This window comes from Rhyacophila brunnea, unplaced genomic scaffold, assembly GCF_057557595.1.
Source record: "Rhyacophila brunnea isolate RB1 unplaced genomic scaffold, BYU_Rbru_1.0 scaffold_17, whole genome shotgun sequence".
Classification (NCBI taxonomy): domain Eukaryota; kingdom Metazoa; phylum Arthropoda; class Insecta; order Trichoptera; family Rhyacophilidae; genus Rhyacophila; species Rhyacophila brunnea.
This window is the reverse complement of record NW_028232827.1, coordinates 29425940-29441667: the sequence shown is the minus strand read 5'-3', so window position 1 is coordinate 29441667 and position 15728 is coordinate 29425940. Positions and strand designations below refer to the sequence as shown.

General features: G+C 35.2%; 1 protein-coding gene across 3 annotated transcripts; it reads left to right on the top strand.

Annotated features, from left to right (window-relative positions):
- The first annotated feature begins 12383 nt into the window (after nucleotides 1–12383).
- On the top strand, nucleotides 12384–15656 carry LOC147073917 (protein arginine N-methyltransferase 9-like). 3 transcript variants are annotated; one of them, XM_085944231.1, is made up of 2 exons: nucleotides 12384–12424; nucleotides 12704–15656. In XM_085944231.1, the coding sequence occupies exon 2, from the start codon at nucleotides 12770–12772 to the stop codon at nucleotides 14993–14995; it is 2226 nt and encodes a 741-aa protein (XP_085800357.1). In that variant the 5' UTR covers nucleotides 12384–12424; nucleotides 12704–12769; the 3' UTR covers nucleotides 14996–15656. The 3 variants fall into 3 exon arrangements, with proteins under 3 accessions (XP_085800357.1, XP_085800354.1, XP_085800355.1); XM_085944228.1 differs by having other exon boundaries at nucleotides 12397–12452; XM_085944229.1 differs by having other exon boundaries at nucleotides 12397–12484.
- Nucleotides 15657–15728: the final 72 nt, after the last annotated feature.

Below are 15728 nucleotides of genomic sequence, written 5' to 3'. Positions count from 1 at the left end.
GCGCATTAGGAAGTTAGGCTAAATTTGTATAGCACTACAAAATAAAAATTAAATCTCACGACATAGTTTTTTTATTCACAAAATCTACCAAACACTTCAATGAACATAGGTACTTATAATATACTGTAGTTATTAATGAAAGTTAAAGTTCAAGAAGTTATATAAATGAAAAGGCAATAAAACCTATTACTCATAAGCATTATTTATAATTTAATCACTGTCGGTTTCATCCCTATTCACTTCTTGTGGTGAGGTGATCAGTCCTGTATAGAAGGAATGGTAGTCAACAGGAATTATTTTCTCCCGGCAAAGATACATTAGGTCACAATGTTTTAGCTTAGCTATTGGTATGACCGAACTTCTTACTGGCATCAATTTGAAGTCAGTTATCTTTTAAATTAGTGGTCCACGACTACGCTCAGCTGTATTAACTGGTGCAGGCGAATCTTCAAAGTTGTACTCGATTTGGAGTGTGTGTGGATTTTCTGGCATTACTGAGATTCGTTTTATCTTTTGCCAAGAAAATTTGATTCCACGTTCATCCTTATCCCAATTTTTGGTTGTTGATTTCAAGCAATGTAGGCGTAGGGTCTCTTCCTACATGCTGTCGTGTTATTGAATACCACTAGCTCGGTGTATATACTGGTATTTTCTTGGCAGCCCTTTTAATAACACCATGAATCGAATCAACTTCATTCTGCGTGTGACCTTTTTCTGAAAAGATATGTGTTATTATACAAAAGAAATTGGCCACACAGAACATGTACATATAGTACATGAAATGGATACAATTTTTTCCAGCACGATTATCTGAAAAAAATATGAATTGTTTTATCCCTTCCGATACCTGTTGTTTGATGAAATCAAAGACACAGCTTCCAAATTTCACACACTCCTCTCATTCCAATTGATTCATGCCACATAAAACAATGGCCTTGTTGTGATCCTAGATCATAAATACTGAGATTATATGTGGCATACTTTCGTTTATGTTTATAGTATAGTTGTGCGGCTTCTGCTCTGGGATTTGTAAGACTTGTTGTTGCGCAATAGGAACGTTTTATTTAAGTTTGCCTGCTCCTTGACATTTATTTTAACTTTCGGGTATTTTTTTAAATTTTTTAGATGAGTATCATATTCTGCTTTCATAATATCTTTTTCTTCATTACTGCTCTGCTCATATTTCAAGAAAAAGTCACACTGGTCCTTCTTCGGAGTAAAGAATAATAAAATTCATTACAAAATATGCCTTTATATGTAGGAAGCAATGGCTACTGTAAAGCTTTTTTCTTCGTAGTCCTTTTTATATAGGTCAAACATCTTTGTTATATTTAATGCTGCATCCAAGTACTGCTTCGTGGTCTTTTTTTGGCAATAATGGCTGCTTACTGTAGAAAAGCTGTTAATGTGAACCCTTACGTTTTGCTTCGTGTGATCGCTTACCGCAAATATCCTCTGCGACCCTCTGCTGTCATCAGGAACCGTACTTGAATTAAGGTGGTATGAATTCTTTGCAGCAGTCTTAACCATTTGATAACGTATGCTCAATGAGTTTAAAAACAATTGGCATATTTTAATCTTGTTAAGATGTTCTGAAAGAAAATTTGAGTTGTCAGTCATTTTACGATGACTTCTTTCTCTACCTTCACTTATATCAATTGTAGTTCTTTTTTTTATTAAATTCAACGAAGCGGTTCACGTTGATGATTTATATCACCTAAATTCCAAAACTGATGAAATATTGCAACCCTCTGTTCTTGGGTAATTTTTATAGAACAACCAAATTTGCATGTTTGAGGAGAGGGTTCCTTCATTTGACGCTCACATATTACATTGTTCTTCCAGTTTATAAATTCGTTTTCAGAATTTCGCTGCTTTTTTATTACATTTCTGCGCCACAGAGCTTCATTACGATGTCTTTTCCTAGTCTTTTTTTTCCTGCTTGACTTGAGTTAATCACCTCTAGGACAGGTGCTGAAAGTCGATTTACAATATTACCAATACCATTTGATGAGTTTTCATCACTGTGTGATAATAGTGAATGCTGTGGTGGTTCATAGTCTGATCCACTGTCGGTAGAAAATGGGTCCACTTTCCCATCATTATCAAAAGAATCAGATGTCGAAAAAACCTCTTGATCATCCATAAAATTATTGCAAACCTTGTCGATGGTTACAGAGTCTGAAAATATATACATCATTGAGCTAATGTGCGGGATAGAAGCAAATTGCAGTTCTTATTTCAGTCAAGAAAGTGTTTATTTTTGTTGTAAAAGTGAACAATAAAACTCATAATTACCTCGTTGTTCTAATGTAAAGTGGGCCACTGTGGCACTGATTTCTCCTTTGTTATTTGGAGTCAGCGGGATCAATCGATTTGGTGTTGATTGATCTCCAGTCATGCCACTGATTTCGGTAGAAAATGTGTTAACTATCTCATCATCATCAACCGAATTAGATGTGGAAGGAGCCACTAGATGGTCCATAAAATAATTGCAATACTTGTCGGTAATTATAGCATCAGCGTAATTACATTGGCAGTTGACATTGACAGCGAACTAGTACAAATAAATCCTAACTGCAATAGAAAGAGGCGATATTGCCAACGTGTAGGTGTACTTTTGCGTGCAGAACTAGCTTAACGTCAGTTAGGCTAATTTAGTTCCAAAATATTTTTAAGATTGAATTTAGGCTTGGAATGATCTAAGCTGATAACTTTTTTTATATTGATAATTCAGATACGCCTGTTCTGACTACAAATAGAGAATCAAAAAAGGAATTTTTCTGTCAAATAAAAAAAAAATCACAAAAAATCAGTTAGGCTAGTTCTGCAATAAGAGGACGATTTGATGACTGCATAAAGTATTTTTATTACATAAAATAGTATTCTTACCTCTCGCTATAATGTTTTAGAATATAGTCATATTTCGGTACATAATTGTGCAGTGGTGTTAAGATTTTTTACATTTATTAATTTTTAAACGCATTTATAAAACCATTAGTATAATTTATGACGATATAATTTTAGTAAAATATTTACGATAAAAAATTATATTGATAGTCTCTGTGATCCCAAATTTGACAAGAATTAGGCATTTTATTATTCAAAAAATCGGCAAGATTAACACAATATTTGAAGAAGCTTAACTACTGGGGAATGCCAAAAAAAATGGCTAATTTCAAAAAAACACTACCTTATTCTTAGGTTAATAATTATTATAAAGCAATCATTATTCGTAGGATGTTTATCACACTTGAATCGTCAAAGATCATCATCATCATCAGGGGCGTGACAACCCGGTGTGGGTCCTGACCTCCTCCAACAGCTCCCACCACCTGTCCCTATCCAGTGTGGCCGCTTTCTAATTCGGTACCCCCAGAATACGGCAGTCACTGGCAGCTCCATCTAACCAGCGAATCTTTGGCCTCCCTCTTCTTCTACGTCCTATTGGATTGCTGGACATCACTCTCTTTGCCGGTTCATTGTCATTCATACGGTGCACATGACCTAGCCATCGCAGTCTCCCAATCTTAATTGATTGAACTGCGCTGCAATCTTCGTACAGTCCGTAGAGCTCAGCATTATATCTTCTCCTCCAATTGGTGCCATCCCTGATCGGTCCATATATACGGCGGAGAATTTTTCTTTCAAAGATGTTCAGGGCTCGTTCATTTCGCAGAGTTAATGTCCAGGTTTCCGATGCGTAGGTGAGCACTGGCTTTACAAGTGTCTTGTAAAGAGTGCTTTTAGTTCGACGAGATAGTAAGCGGGACTTAAAATGTCTTAACAGACCAAAGTAGCATTTATTCGCAGACATGATTCTCTTGTTGATTTCTTCTGTAATATCATTATGTCGAGTTACAAGAGATCCAAGGTATATGAAACTGTCGACCGTATCAAACTTGTATGCACCAATATCTAACTTTGGTGCGACTTCTCGTGGTGTGACATAGACAGGCATGTATTTAGTTTTTGCCTCGTTTATTTGTAAACCTATTCTTTTGGCAGAGGCTTCTAGTGCTGTGAATGCCTTTTTCAGCGCCAATTATAATATGGCAATGATGTCGATATCATCGGCATACGCCAGCAGCTGCACAGGCTTAGTAAATATCGTGCCGTTGCCACGGGCATCAATCTTTGCATCCCGTATCGCCTTTTCTAGCGCAATATTGAAAAGAAGGCATGCCAGAGCGTCACCTTGCCTTAGGCCATTCAGTGATATAAATGGCTCGGATATTTCCGCTTGAAGCTTTACCCGGCATTGTACTGGTGTCATTGTCATCTCTACAAGTTTAATTATTTTCGTCGGAATTTCAAATTCTTCGTTTCATTCATTGTTTCGTATAGCCGGTATCGATTAATGCTATCATAATCCGCCTTAAAATCGATGAACAGGTGATACGTGTTAATATTGAATTCAGTGGTCTTTTCTAGAATCTGCCTTAGAGTGAATATTTGAGTAACACATGCAGTGGCGCACCCAGGATTTAATATTGGGGGGGGCCCAAGGAAGAGAATGTAAATTAGTCCTATAAGCTCTTTTTCTTCTTCACAGCCTAATTTCTCGTTTATCGGTCTTTTGTCTATTGCACTCGGTGTACCTACACCATGGTCCCAACATCCTGAAACGGGCCCTCAGGCTAGGATATTTGGAGTCCCCCTACCTACCGCTAAGATTAAAGGCAGTGTGAAACACTACATTAACGTTTTTCATATTGTGTTTTAGTTCAAATTAAGGGTAGGTACTTATACAGTGAATTATTGGCGATTTTTAATACATCTACTTTAATAATGGAGCTGTCGAGTATCGACACATAATAATCAAAAAATATATTGCACAATTATATAAGTAATTGAAAATATTCATGGCCATGAAGTATAATAGCGCCGCAGGCGACTTTTTTTTACTATTAAAGCTAATTTATGATGTGTGTTTATCTCACTTATCTGGTCAACCCGACACGCCGGGCCCCCCACAGCCCGGGCCCTCAGGCTAGAGCCCTGTCAGCCCTCCCCAGCCATGACCTACACCACTCCGGTATTCGGGTGGACACCGAGAATTTTTTGACAGTTCCATTAGGGATTGGGTTTCTAAAAAAACTTGACATTAGTGTTTCGAAATTTTTGTGTTAGAAATTAAAATCTAAGAAATTTTTCTAAAAAGGGTGCTGGAGAATTATTACAAATCATTTTTTTGCCGTGTTTTTATTTGTCTAAGCTCAAAGGTATAGTTTATTGGCTTTCAATTTCAATGTTTAAAATCATTCTGATAATTTTCTTTTTTGGGGGGTGCCAGGGCCCCTTGGCTCCCCCCCTGGGTGCGCCACTGAACACATGATCTCCCTCTGTTGTAGCTTAACCACTGGGGGATGAAAAAAGAAATGGCGTATTTCAAAAAAACACTACCTATTCTTAGGTCAATAATTATTATAAAGCAATCATTATTCGTAGGATGTTTATTACACTTGAATGGTCAAAGACATAGCTTATAATTAGTATCTTTAGAATTATCTTCAAATGTGTTAATCTTGCCCATTTTTTGAATAATAAAATGCCTAATTCTTGTCAAATTTGGGATCACAGAGATTATCAATATAATTTTTTATCGTAAATATTTTACTAAAATTATCTCGTCATAATTTATACTAATGGTTTTATAAATGCGATTAAAATTAATAAATGTAAAATTTTTTAACACCACTGCACAGTTATGTACCGAAATATGACTATATTCTAAAACATTAGAGCGAGAAAATAATTCTATTTTATGTAATAAAAATAATTTATGCAGTTATCAAATGTTTAAAATAAATATAAAGGATAATAAGGCTTCAAAATTATATAAATAGATTATTTACAACGTTTAATGTATGTCCAGGATCATGCTTTGAAAATAGAAAAAAGGTCCATTTTGACCCACGCTGAGCACGTCCGCCCTTAAAATTATTGCAATTGTAGCTATAAGTTTCAAAATCAATAACCTCCATTTTTACTTTTTGGATATTTTTCTCGATTCTGATTCTATAAGTACTTTTGATCCTAAAGCCTTGAATTCACTAGGGGACAAAATGTATCGCAACATGACGCACACCATTGAGTCTACGTGCCGGCGCAACGTTGCGCTCTGTCGCCCATCGTTGCACGCAACATATGCGGATTTTCTACGTGACGCGAGACATGTTACACGATGTCGCTTCGCTTGTGCCTTGTACTCACTAGGGGACAAAATGTCTCGCAACATGGCGCACAGCATTGAGTCTACGAGCTGCCCCAACGTTGCAAACTGTTCCGTACGTTGTACGCAACATAGCGAGGCTTTTCTACGTGATCCGCGACATGTTGCATATGAACGCTCCACGAGCGAGCGCAAGGGGGCAACCCATCGTCATTCGTGCGTAGGAATTGGCAAGTGCGATGGTATGGTCCAAACTGCGTGATAACACAAAAAGTGAAATAATAAAATTAATTTAATAACAATATTAAAATATATCGAAACTCTAACGATGAAAAATAATTATGTTAATTATATTATTTTTGTTGCCGAGAAAAAAAATCAATACAAAAAAACGTTTATTTTTATTTCGATTTTTTATGAATTATTTTGATTCATATTTGTAAATAAAGAAAATATTATCGATCTGTATATTCGAAAATTAACATATCCATTATTTAATTTGATATTTATAAAATTTACTATTTTTAATTTTAGAACATAAAAATATTTACTTGATAGATAATATTATTCAAAAAAAATATAGTGATCAACATAACTCCGTGATACTCGAGTGCAAGTCTAACTTCTTTATTCATTTCAGAGTGATAACACCATCTTTAGGTAGGTACCTATAATTATTTGGATTGCAATAACTTGCGATGTTATTTTTATCTCCGTAAAATAAAGAAATTAAAACACCAATTTTCATAAGCTTACTATTTTCTATGGTAATGACGACGTTACCTACACAACTCAGCTTTACCGTTGAACAGAATGAGATGGGTGAATGGCTAACCATTCCTTTTAAAAACTGTTATATATCTGTTATAAACTGTCTATATAATTACACCTCTGGTAATTTCCATTCTTATATAGATACGAGGGTGGGTCAATAAGTCCTTAGAAAAGCCGACAGGTGGCGCGACTAGTACTGTAAGCGGTTTGTTTTCATGCAGCGGCACTACCGATTCAGTATGCTGCGAAGTTTCAATCAGATTGGTCGGGTTGTTGTTTTTTAATTTTCGTACATTTAAAAAAAAAATTTACTTGTTTACAAAAATGGAGAAAATTGAGTTTAGAGCTGTTATTAAACATTTTAATATAAAAGGGTTAACAGCAAAGGAAATAAAAAATGAGTTGGATTTAGTTCACGGCATATCTGCTCCTTCACTTGCAACTATTTATAACTGGTTAAATGAATTTAAACGTGGTCGTACATCAACAAAGGATGAACAACGCTCAGGACGTCCTGTAGAGGTGACTACACCAGAAATGATCAATAAAATCCACGATATGGTGTTAAGTGACTGAAAATTAAAGTTGAGTGAGATAATTGAGGTTACAGGGATCTCAAAAGGTAGCGTCATTTCTATTTTACATGACAAATTGGGCATGAAAAATATTTCTGCAAGATGGGTGCCGCGTTTGCTCACAGTCGACAATAAACGCAATAGGGTGGTGGCCTCTAAAGCCCTGTTGTCGCTCATGCAACGCAATCCGAATGAATTTTTTCGTCGCTTTGTGACTGTAGATGAAACATGGATACACCATTATACTCCCGAGACGAAAGAACAGTCAAAGCAGTGGATTGCGAAAGGCGAACCATGTCCAAAGAAGGCGAAAACCGTAAAATCAGCTGGTAAGGTTATGGCTACTGTATTTTGGGATGCACGTGGAATTATTTTCGTTGACTATTTGGAAAAAGGAAAAACAATAACAGGGGATTATTATGCATCTTTATTGGACCAGCTAAAAAACGAAATTGAAGAAAAACGGCCTCATTTAAACAGGAAAAAAATCCTCTTTCATCAGGACAATGCCCGTGTTCACACATGTTTACGATCAATGGCTAAAATTGAAGAATTGAAGTTCGAATTGGTCGACCACCCACCGTATTCGCCAGATTTAGCCCCCAGTGACTTTTTCCTTTTCCCAAACTTAAAAAAATGGCTAAGTGGACAACGTTTTTTTTCAAATGAAGAAGTCATCGATCGGACAAATGCTTATTTTGAGGACCTTCCGAAAACTTATTTTTCTGACGGTTTAAAAAAAATTGAGAAACGTCTAACCAAGTGTATTGAGCTCCAAGGAGATTATGTTGAGAAATAAAAAAAAAATACAAAAATAAAAACTGTTTTAATGCTTTTTTCTAAGGAATTATTGACCCACCCTCGTACCTACCCATATATTTATATATGGCACCCACCATAGCCTAGTTAGCATTGTGTTTTTTCAATGTTTGATCAAGTGCAAGGATCTAGTAGATTAGGCGAATGGCTAACAACCATTTCTCGTTAAAATTGACTTAAATATTTCATACAGCGTCTGTTAAATACTACCTCACTTTTTTAAATAGGTACATACAATACATACATACATAATAGGGACGTCATCTAACATAAGAAAAAAACCATATCATCAGGTATAGAATACAGATGCTTATTGCTTGGTATCTATATCGATACTTGCAAGTGTCGATAATATCAAGGACCAAGGTATTAAAACTTTTAAATATTTTCTTGAAAAACAACAAAATAAAATGTTAGTTTGAGACCCGTTTTCAAATATCGGGTGAAATTGGTGGTAAATTAAAAATAGATGTCGTTCGTTCACATCTCCGAAAACATTACTTATTCCGAGAGAAATAAAACGAAAAATAATTGACTGCTAATAACTTAAATATTTATGAACAAGGTAAAACATGTAATACAGCAAGGTTCCAATGAATTCGGCGAATGGCTGATAACCATTCCTCGTAGATAACCGAGTTTCTTAATATAATCTATATAATGTGGCAATATGTGGTCCGCGTACTATGTACGATATAAAAAAATGTATATTGGTAGGTATAGCATAGCACATCCAAAATACTAATTTTGAATATCGTAATTAAATATTATTATATTTACGACAAAATTATTTTGTCGCCATAAATAATACATTCCAGCTTCGCAGCTCGACTCGACAATAGCTTACGTCATATTATATGTTATTACGGCGCCTACCTACTGCTTGGTGTTTTTTTTTCAAAATCACATACCCGATCAGTGCTTTGAAACCTTTTAATATGTTTAATATCATGGAATATCTGAAAAAAATAACATATAATAAACTTTTATCATATTTTTTAATACGTGGATGTATATAATATTATAATTAATATTTCAAAAAATGCGGTTGTGCGTTACTAAACATTTAAAAGTTTTCGATTATTGTTTTTTTAGTAGTTCAGCATTTTTTAAACATCCATTTTTTATGTTGAAAATTCACTGTTTTTGTGAAATACGGAATTTTTACATATTGTAAAATGAAAAAAAAATCCGGAGTCTGGGTAGGAAATTATATAGATCTTATTTGTCGGGCTACGTATTATTTATGTTGAATTGCATAATATTTTCGTTATTTAACTTCGCGTGTACCTATAATACAATGAACAGTTTATAAATTTACACTCGTTTACGTAGGCGTGTGTAGTCAAGATCTTTCAACAGGCATACATAATGTAAATTTACTTACACTAAAAACGTTGTGGAATCGCCATCAAGTGTTATGCCGAGTCCCAAATTAAGATAAGTCTCCTCGTAAATAAATAAACAGTTTAAATACTGTTTTAAAGTTGCATACCAATTGCTTGCGAATGGTGTTATCACTCTGAAATGAATAAAGAAGTTAGACTTGCACTAGAGTATCACGGAGTTATGTTGATCACTATATTTTTTTTTGAATAATATTATCTATCAAGTAAATATTTTTATGTTCTAAAATTAAAAATAGTAAATTTTATTTATTTTTCTGTAATGGATAGAACAAAAAATATCAAATTAAATAATGGATATATTAATTTTCCAATATACAGGTCGATAATATTTTCTTTATTAACAAATATGAATCAAAATAATTCATAAAAAATCGAAATAATAATTATTTTTTATCGTTAGAGTTTCGATATATTTTAATATTGTTATTAAATTAATTTTATTATTTCACCGTTTGTGTGAAAATTCATAAAAAATCCCTATCACGCAGTTTGGACCATACCATCGCACTTGCCAATTCCTACGCACGAATGACGATGGGTTGCCCCCTTGCGCTCGCTCGTGGAGCGTACATATGCAACATGTCGCGGATCACATAGAAAAGCCTCGCTATGTTGCGTACAACGTACGGAACAGTTCGCAACGTTGGGGCAGCTCGTAGACTCAATGCTGCGCGCCATGTTTCGAGACATTTTGTCCCCTAGTGAGTACAAGGCACAAGCGAAGCGACATCGTGAAACATGTCTCGCGTCACGTAGAAAAGCCGCATATGTTGCGTGCAACGATGGGCGACAGAGCGCAACGTTGCGCCGGCACGTAGACTCAATGTTGAGCGTCATGTTGCGATACATTTTGTCCCCTAGTGAATTCAAGGCTTTAAGCCGAAACGTAACCCTGACCTCTAGAAACGGCTTCATAAAACATCTAATCTGATTCCTTGCTCAACTATGTAAATATTTTATTCATAGGTAAAGGCCTTCGTCCGGTGTGTGAAAATCACATACTGGGCGGAGGTGTAATTAAGGTAAATTTTAAAGTATAAATGATGATGGATGAAAGAGATAATTTTAAGACTAAATAAAATTCAAATGTTGTAAATTTTGCCGCGCATTGCGCAACGGTAAAATCTTCGCGCGCCGGCGCCAGGGTCAGGCTCGTGATTCACCGAATCCAAATCAAATTTGGCTAATTACGAGGGCTCTTGGTAAGTCGGCGTGGGCTCGGAGGGGTTTCAAAAAAGGGAACCCCGAGAAGAAAAGTTAGTGAGCGTCTGGTTTTCAAACCGTACGGACCTGACGACTACAACTGTAAAAGCCCAAATATAATTTGTAAAACTAAAAATGAAAAAAACATAAGAAGACCACGTTACGAGCACGAAATACCTTGTTTTATTTCTATTCCAATCGTTTAATTAATTTTTTTTTTGTGAATCCGGAGTTCGAATGACACATGAGCTAGCTCCTGGAACCCTGGATATCTCACCACGTAAGCTTGAAGTTCGATAGTTTTTTACAGAAAATATGACATACTTGAAGCAATGTCCAGCGAGAGAGAGAGAGGCTTCATGTACGAGCAGTCAGAAATAGTAATTTGGTTACAATAATTTAATTCGTCCACACTAGAAGAAATCGCAACCTGCGCAAGTTCTAGATTATATTGTTCCACTATAATGTACAGTACACTCTCAGTAAACCGCCGCTCGATTATCTGACAAGTACTATAATCCGCCGTTGTTTTTATTAGTTGAAAGCACAAAATTAAGCTCTATAATTCGCCGGTATTCGATTGTCAAATTCAGTAGTCCGCCGCGTATAAGTATACAACGCAGATGAGACTGGTTTGTTTTAGAAACTTCTCCTTCGTAAAACGTACGTTTATAGCGAAGAAAGTAATGTAAGTACCAGGGAGGAAAGTGCCCAAGTACTCCAATGCAACCGGGACATACAAAATGAAGGTTATTAAGAAAATAAGAAAATTAGGTCATAGGGAAAGCCAGGAATCCTAAGCCATTCAAGAATATCTGCCTCACTGAACAACTGTTTGTGTGATTTACTGTTTAATATTTCGTGCGTCCTTTTTTATGTAGCTCCTCATCCTACACCCCCCCCAACCCCTTTCGGAGGTGACAGTCTGACATTTCGTTTCTAACTATCAAAAAAATTATCTTGGATGAACGTTAAGTGATCGTTAGCGGCCCACGCCCCACATACCCAACGAAGGTCAAAATAGAGCTTTTATGGTATTTTCAGAGCATAACAATGGACATTCCTTAAACGTTGTAGATAATCTATTTAAGTATATAATTTTGAAGCCCTATTATCCTTTATATTTATTTAAAACATTTGATGACTACATAAAGTATTTTTATTACATAAAATAGTATTCTTTCAAACCTCTCGGCCTAATGTATTAGAATATAGTCATATTTCAGTACATCCATGTGCAGTGGTGGTAAATTTTTTTAGGTTTATTAATTTTCAAACGCATTATAAAACCATTAGTAAAATTTATGTTAACATTATATAGTGAAATATTTACGATAAAAAATTATATTTTATAATCTCGCTGATCCCAAATTTGACAAGATTTACATTTTTATTTAAAAAGATATACGACTGGCAATTATTATTTGTGTGGATTGTCTATGGTCACTATCTGTCATTGAGTTCAAAAAGTAATTAAAACAAAAATAGGATCCTAATGTATGATTTAAGATTGATTTAGTATATAAATTGTAATTACAGTGAAATTTTATAATCCCTTAAATACAATTTAATCATTAAATGCATAAGTACTTAGTCTTATCTCGTGTTATACATCTCACAATTTTCAATTTAAAAAATCTGATCTGATAATTTAACATAACTAAAGCCTTTTCCCATTTCTTATTAAAATAATATATAAGTTATTACAACTTTAATGTTGATTTACATGTTTAATTTGTTTGTTTCAGTCTTCAGACGACAACTTTATCAGATCAATTTGCGTGTTCATAATGTAAACATTTTTAAAATTAAAAATGTCCAACAATGAAGAGAATGTTCTGAAATTGGCGGAAAATTCCAAATTTAAAGCCTTATATCATTTACAAAACAACAACGCCGGTCGGGCGCTTGCACATTTTTTGGTAGCATTAAACCTCGTACCCGAATGGAAAGAAAACTTACGGGACGTGTTCATCTCCACCATTGGCGATTTCGGAAGGACTCTTCTTTGCTCGGGCCGTTTAAAAGACTACGTGACATGTTACGGTAAAGCTTTAGAAGTATATCCCGAAAACATTGATATACTTAAAAATTTAGCAACAGTTTTGGTATCTATGGGCCATTACGAAACGGCTTGCGGATTTTACCAGAAATGTGTTAACATCGATTCCACTGACTGCGCAGCCCAAAAAGCCTCAGATAATTTGAAGAATACCCTCGTAGAACGTTGGCACTACAGGATGCTAAATGATGTAAGAAGAAACTCAGCGTTTATGGATGCAATTGTGAAAGTCACAAAGAGTTCCGATAGTGTCTTGGATATCGGATGTGGCACAGGAATTTTATCGATGTTCGCTTCAAAAGCATTGCCTAAAATAATTCACGCTACAGATTATAATGAAACCATGTACAATATAACAAAATCTGTCTTTAAAGAAAATGTTATAGCTGGCTGTAATGTGTACAATGAAAAGTCTTCAGATTTATCTACGGATAAACTTTCAGGCAAAGTTTCGTTAGTTGTAACGGAGATATTTGACGCTGCAGTGTTCGGCGAAGGAGTTCTACAAGCAATGCTGCATGCCCACAAAGAATTGTTGGATAAATCAGGGACAGTTCTTCCTAAAAGTGCTACTCTTTTTATCTGCGGTGTACACAGTGCAAAGCTGGCCAGAAAGCATCGATTCATACAAAACAAAGACATATTCGATGGACTACAATTTGGTGATATCAATATTTGCCATGGAACTCAGGAACCCTATGATACTGAGGATATGACACGTTTTGAAGACTTAGAATATGTTACTAATGTAGAGAAATTTTTGGAGGTTGACTTTTTGGATCCAACCCAAATTGAAGATTTATTGATTAATCAAGATGCTATTAAAAATGTGTATTTAAATTGTCAAATTGGAGGCACTATCGATGCATTTATAGTTTGGTTTGAATTAAATTTGACTCACACTATATCAATTACTACCGATCCCAGGTCGAATGATCGCTCTAAAGCTTGGGAACAAGCTGTATTTCATTTAAATACTCCGATTAACTGTAATTTAAACGATAAAATTTTAGTTAAAATGAGCTGTGTTTCTGGTAAACTCACTCTGATGAATAAAAATCATTACAATGAATTAAATTGCTTTGTGCCATCACAAACAATCAAAATTCTAAATGATTTTATTTTCATTAGTATTGTTAATAAAACAGTCGGTGTTGCATGCATTCACATAACGCAGATGCATGAACTGCATGGTTTAAAAATTCTGGATTTGACAAGTTTTCCTATCTTTGGGTTGCTTTTCTTGGCCCGTGGAGCACACCAACTGACATGTTCTATTGCAAACATTGAAGACAGAAACTTAATATTGAAGATAGCCGCTGAAAATAATATTACCGTTGACAGAATTCAATTTGTCAGTAATGGTTTCGAAGATGGTGGTGAAAAGTTTCAAATAATTGTTAATAACTATTTCTCAACTTCTGAATACATGCATGAGATACATGACAAAAAGATTAATTTAGGGCGCAGCTTACGAATCAAACGATTGGATACAAACGGAATAATGATACCTTTCAAAATAAAAATGATGGCAAAAGTAATTTACTCAAAAGAATTGAATAGAATCAATAAACTGGACGATACAAATGTTTTTAATTATAAAATTGCTCAATTTTTAAATATGTACTCGGTTTCTCAAAACTTTATCGGTGATATGTCGACATTCCCTCATCTGAGCATGTCTGATAATCTGGTGCTATTTGAGCAGTGTTTACACCCTCGTTCGGATAAGGTTTTCGAAGGTACCTTCAAGGAGGCAGGTCCCGTGAATGCAGTTCTCACTTGGTTTGAGGTTCAACTGATAGAAGACAGCCTAGTTTATTCAACATTAGACAAAGACAGCCAGGCTGAATGCTGTGTACATCTTATAGATAAGGAAATGCATGTAAATTTAGGTGGAAAATATTGTCTGTTTGTTTGGAGTGAAGAAAATGGTTTTATTAAGATTGGTTTGCACCCTTCTCTTGAAAATGCATAAAAATCATTTAATTCTCCAATCTTTTTTTTCTGAGTGGTTCTTGAACGCCTTGTGAAGACGTTTCCTAAGTCGGCTCTCACATCTAAACTCGCCTCGTGTGCCGCACAGCCATAAATCAAACCTTCTGAGACTGGCGATCCTGTGTTGCTTGTGAAGACCGCGCACATCTACCTAGCAACAGTCGCACGTAGCCCTCAAAATGCATAGATATTTGAATACGGCAATCGCGAACCGGTATAGGAATGACCAATTCGTAAGTATTTCTCTGTGACCTGGTGTCTTCGACTCAGAGCCCGAGAAGCATGCAACTTGTCGATTGCAACAGCAGATGTCTTTTTCAAACGAAACTGCGGAGCTCCATTTGGCAACGTGTGTTTTGTGAATAATGAGACGTATTCGACACGTCGGTGGGACGAGTTTTGATGTGAGAGCCGGTTAACACTTTTGTCCTATCTCAGCATTAGAAAATATTTCAATTGTGTCATTTATTGGTACCTAATATTTGACAGTTACACATTATATTATAATAATATGTACCCACCAGCAAAACATTTAATTATCTGACTATTTTGTAATCATACAAATATTGTTATTTCATAAAACTTTTAAAATTGTAATTATTTGACTTCTTTTTTGTGAATAAATAAATTTTATAAAATAATGTATTGTTTTTTTTCAATCTGGCGCGATTGGCATTTAAATGTTGCCAGAGTTATGATAACCCATAAAAACA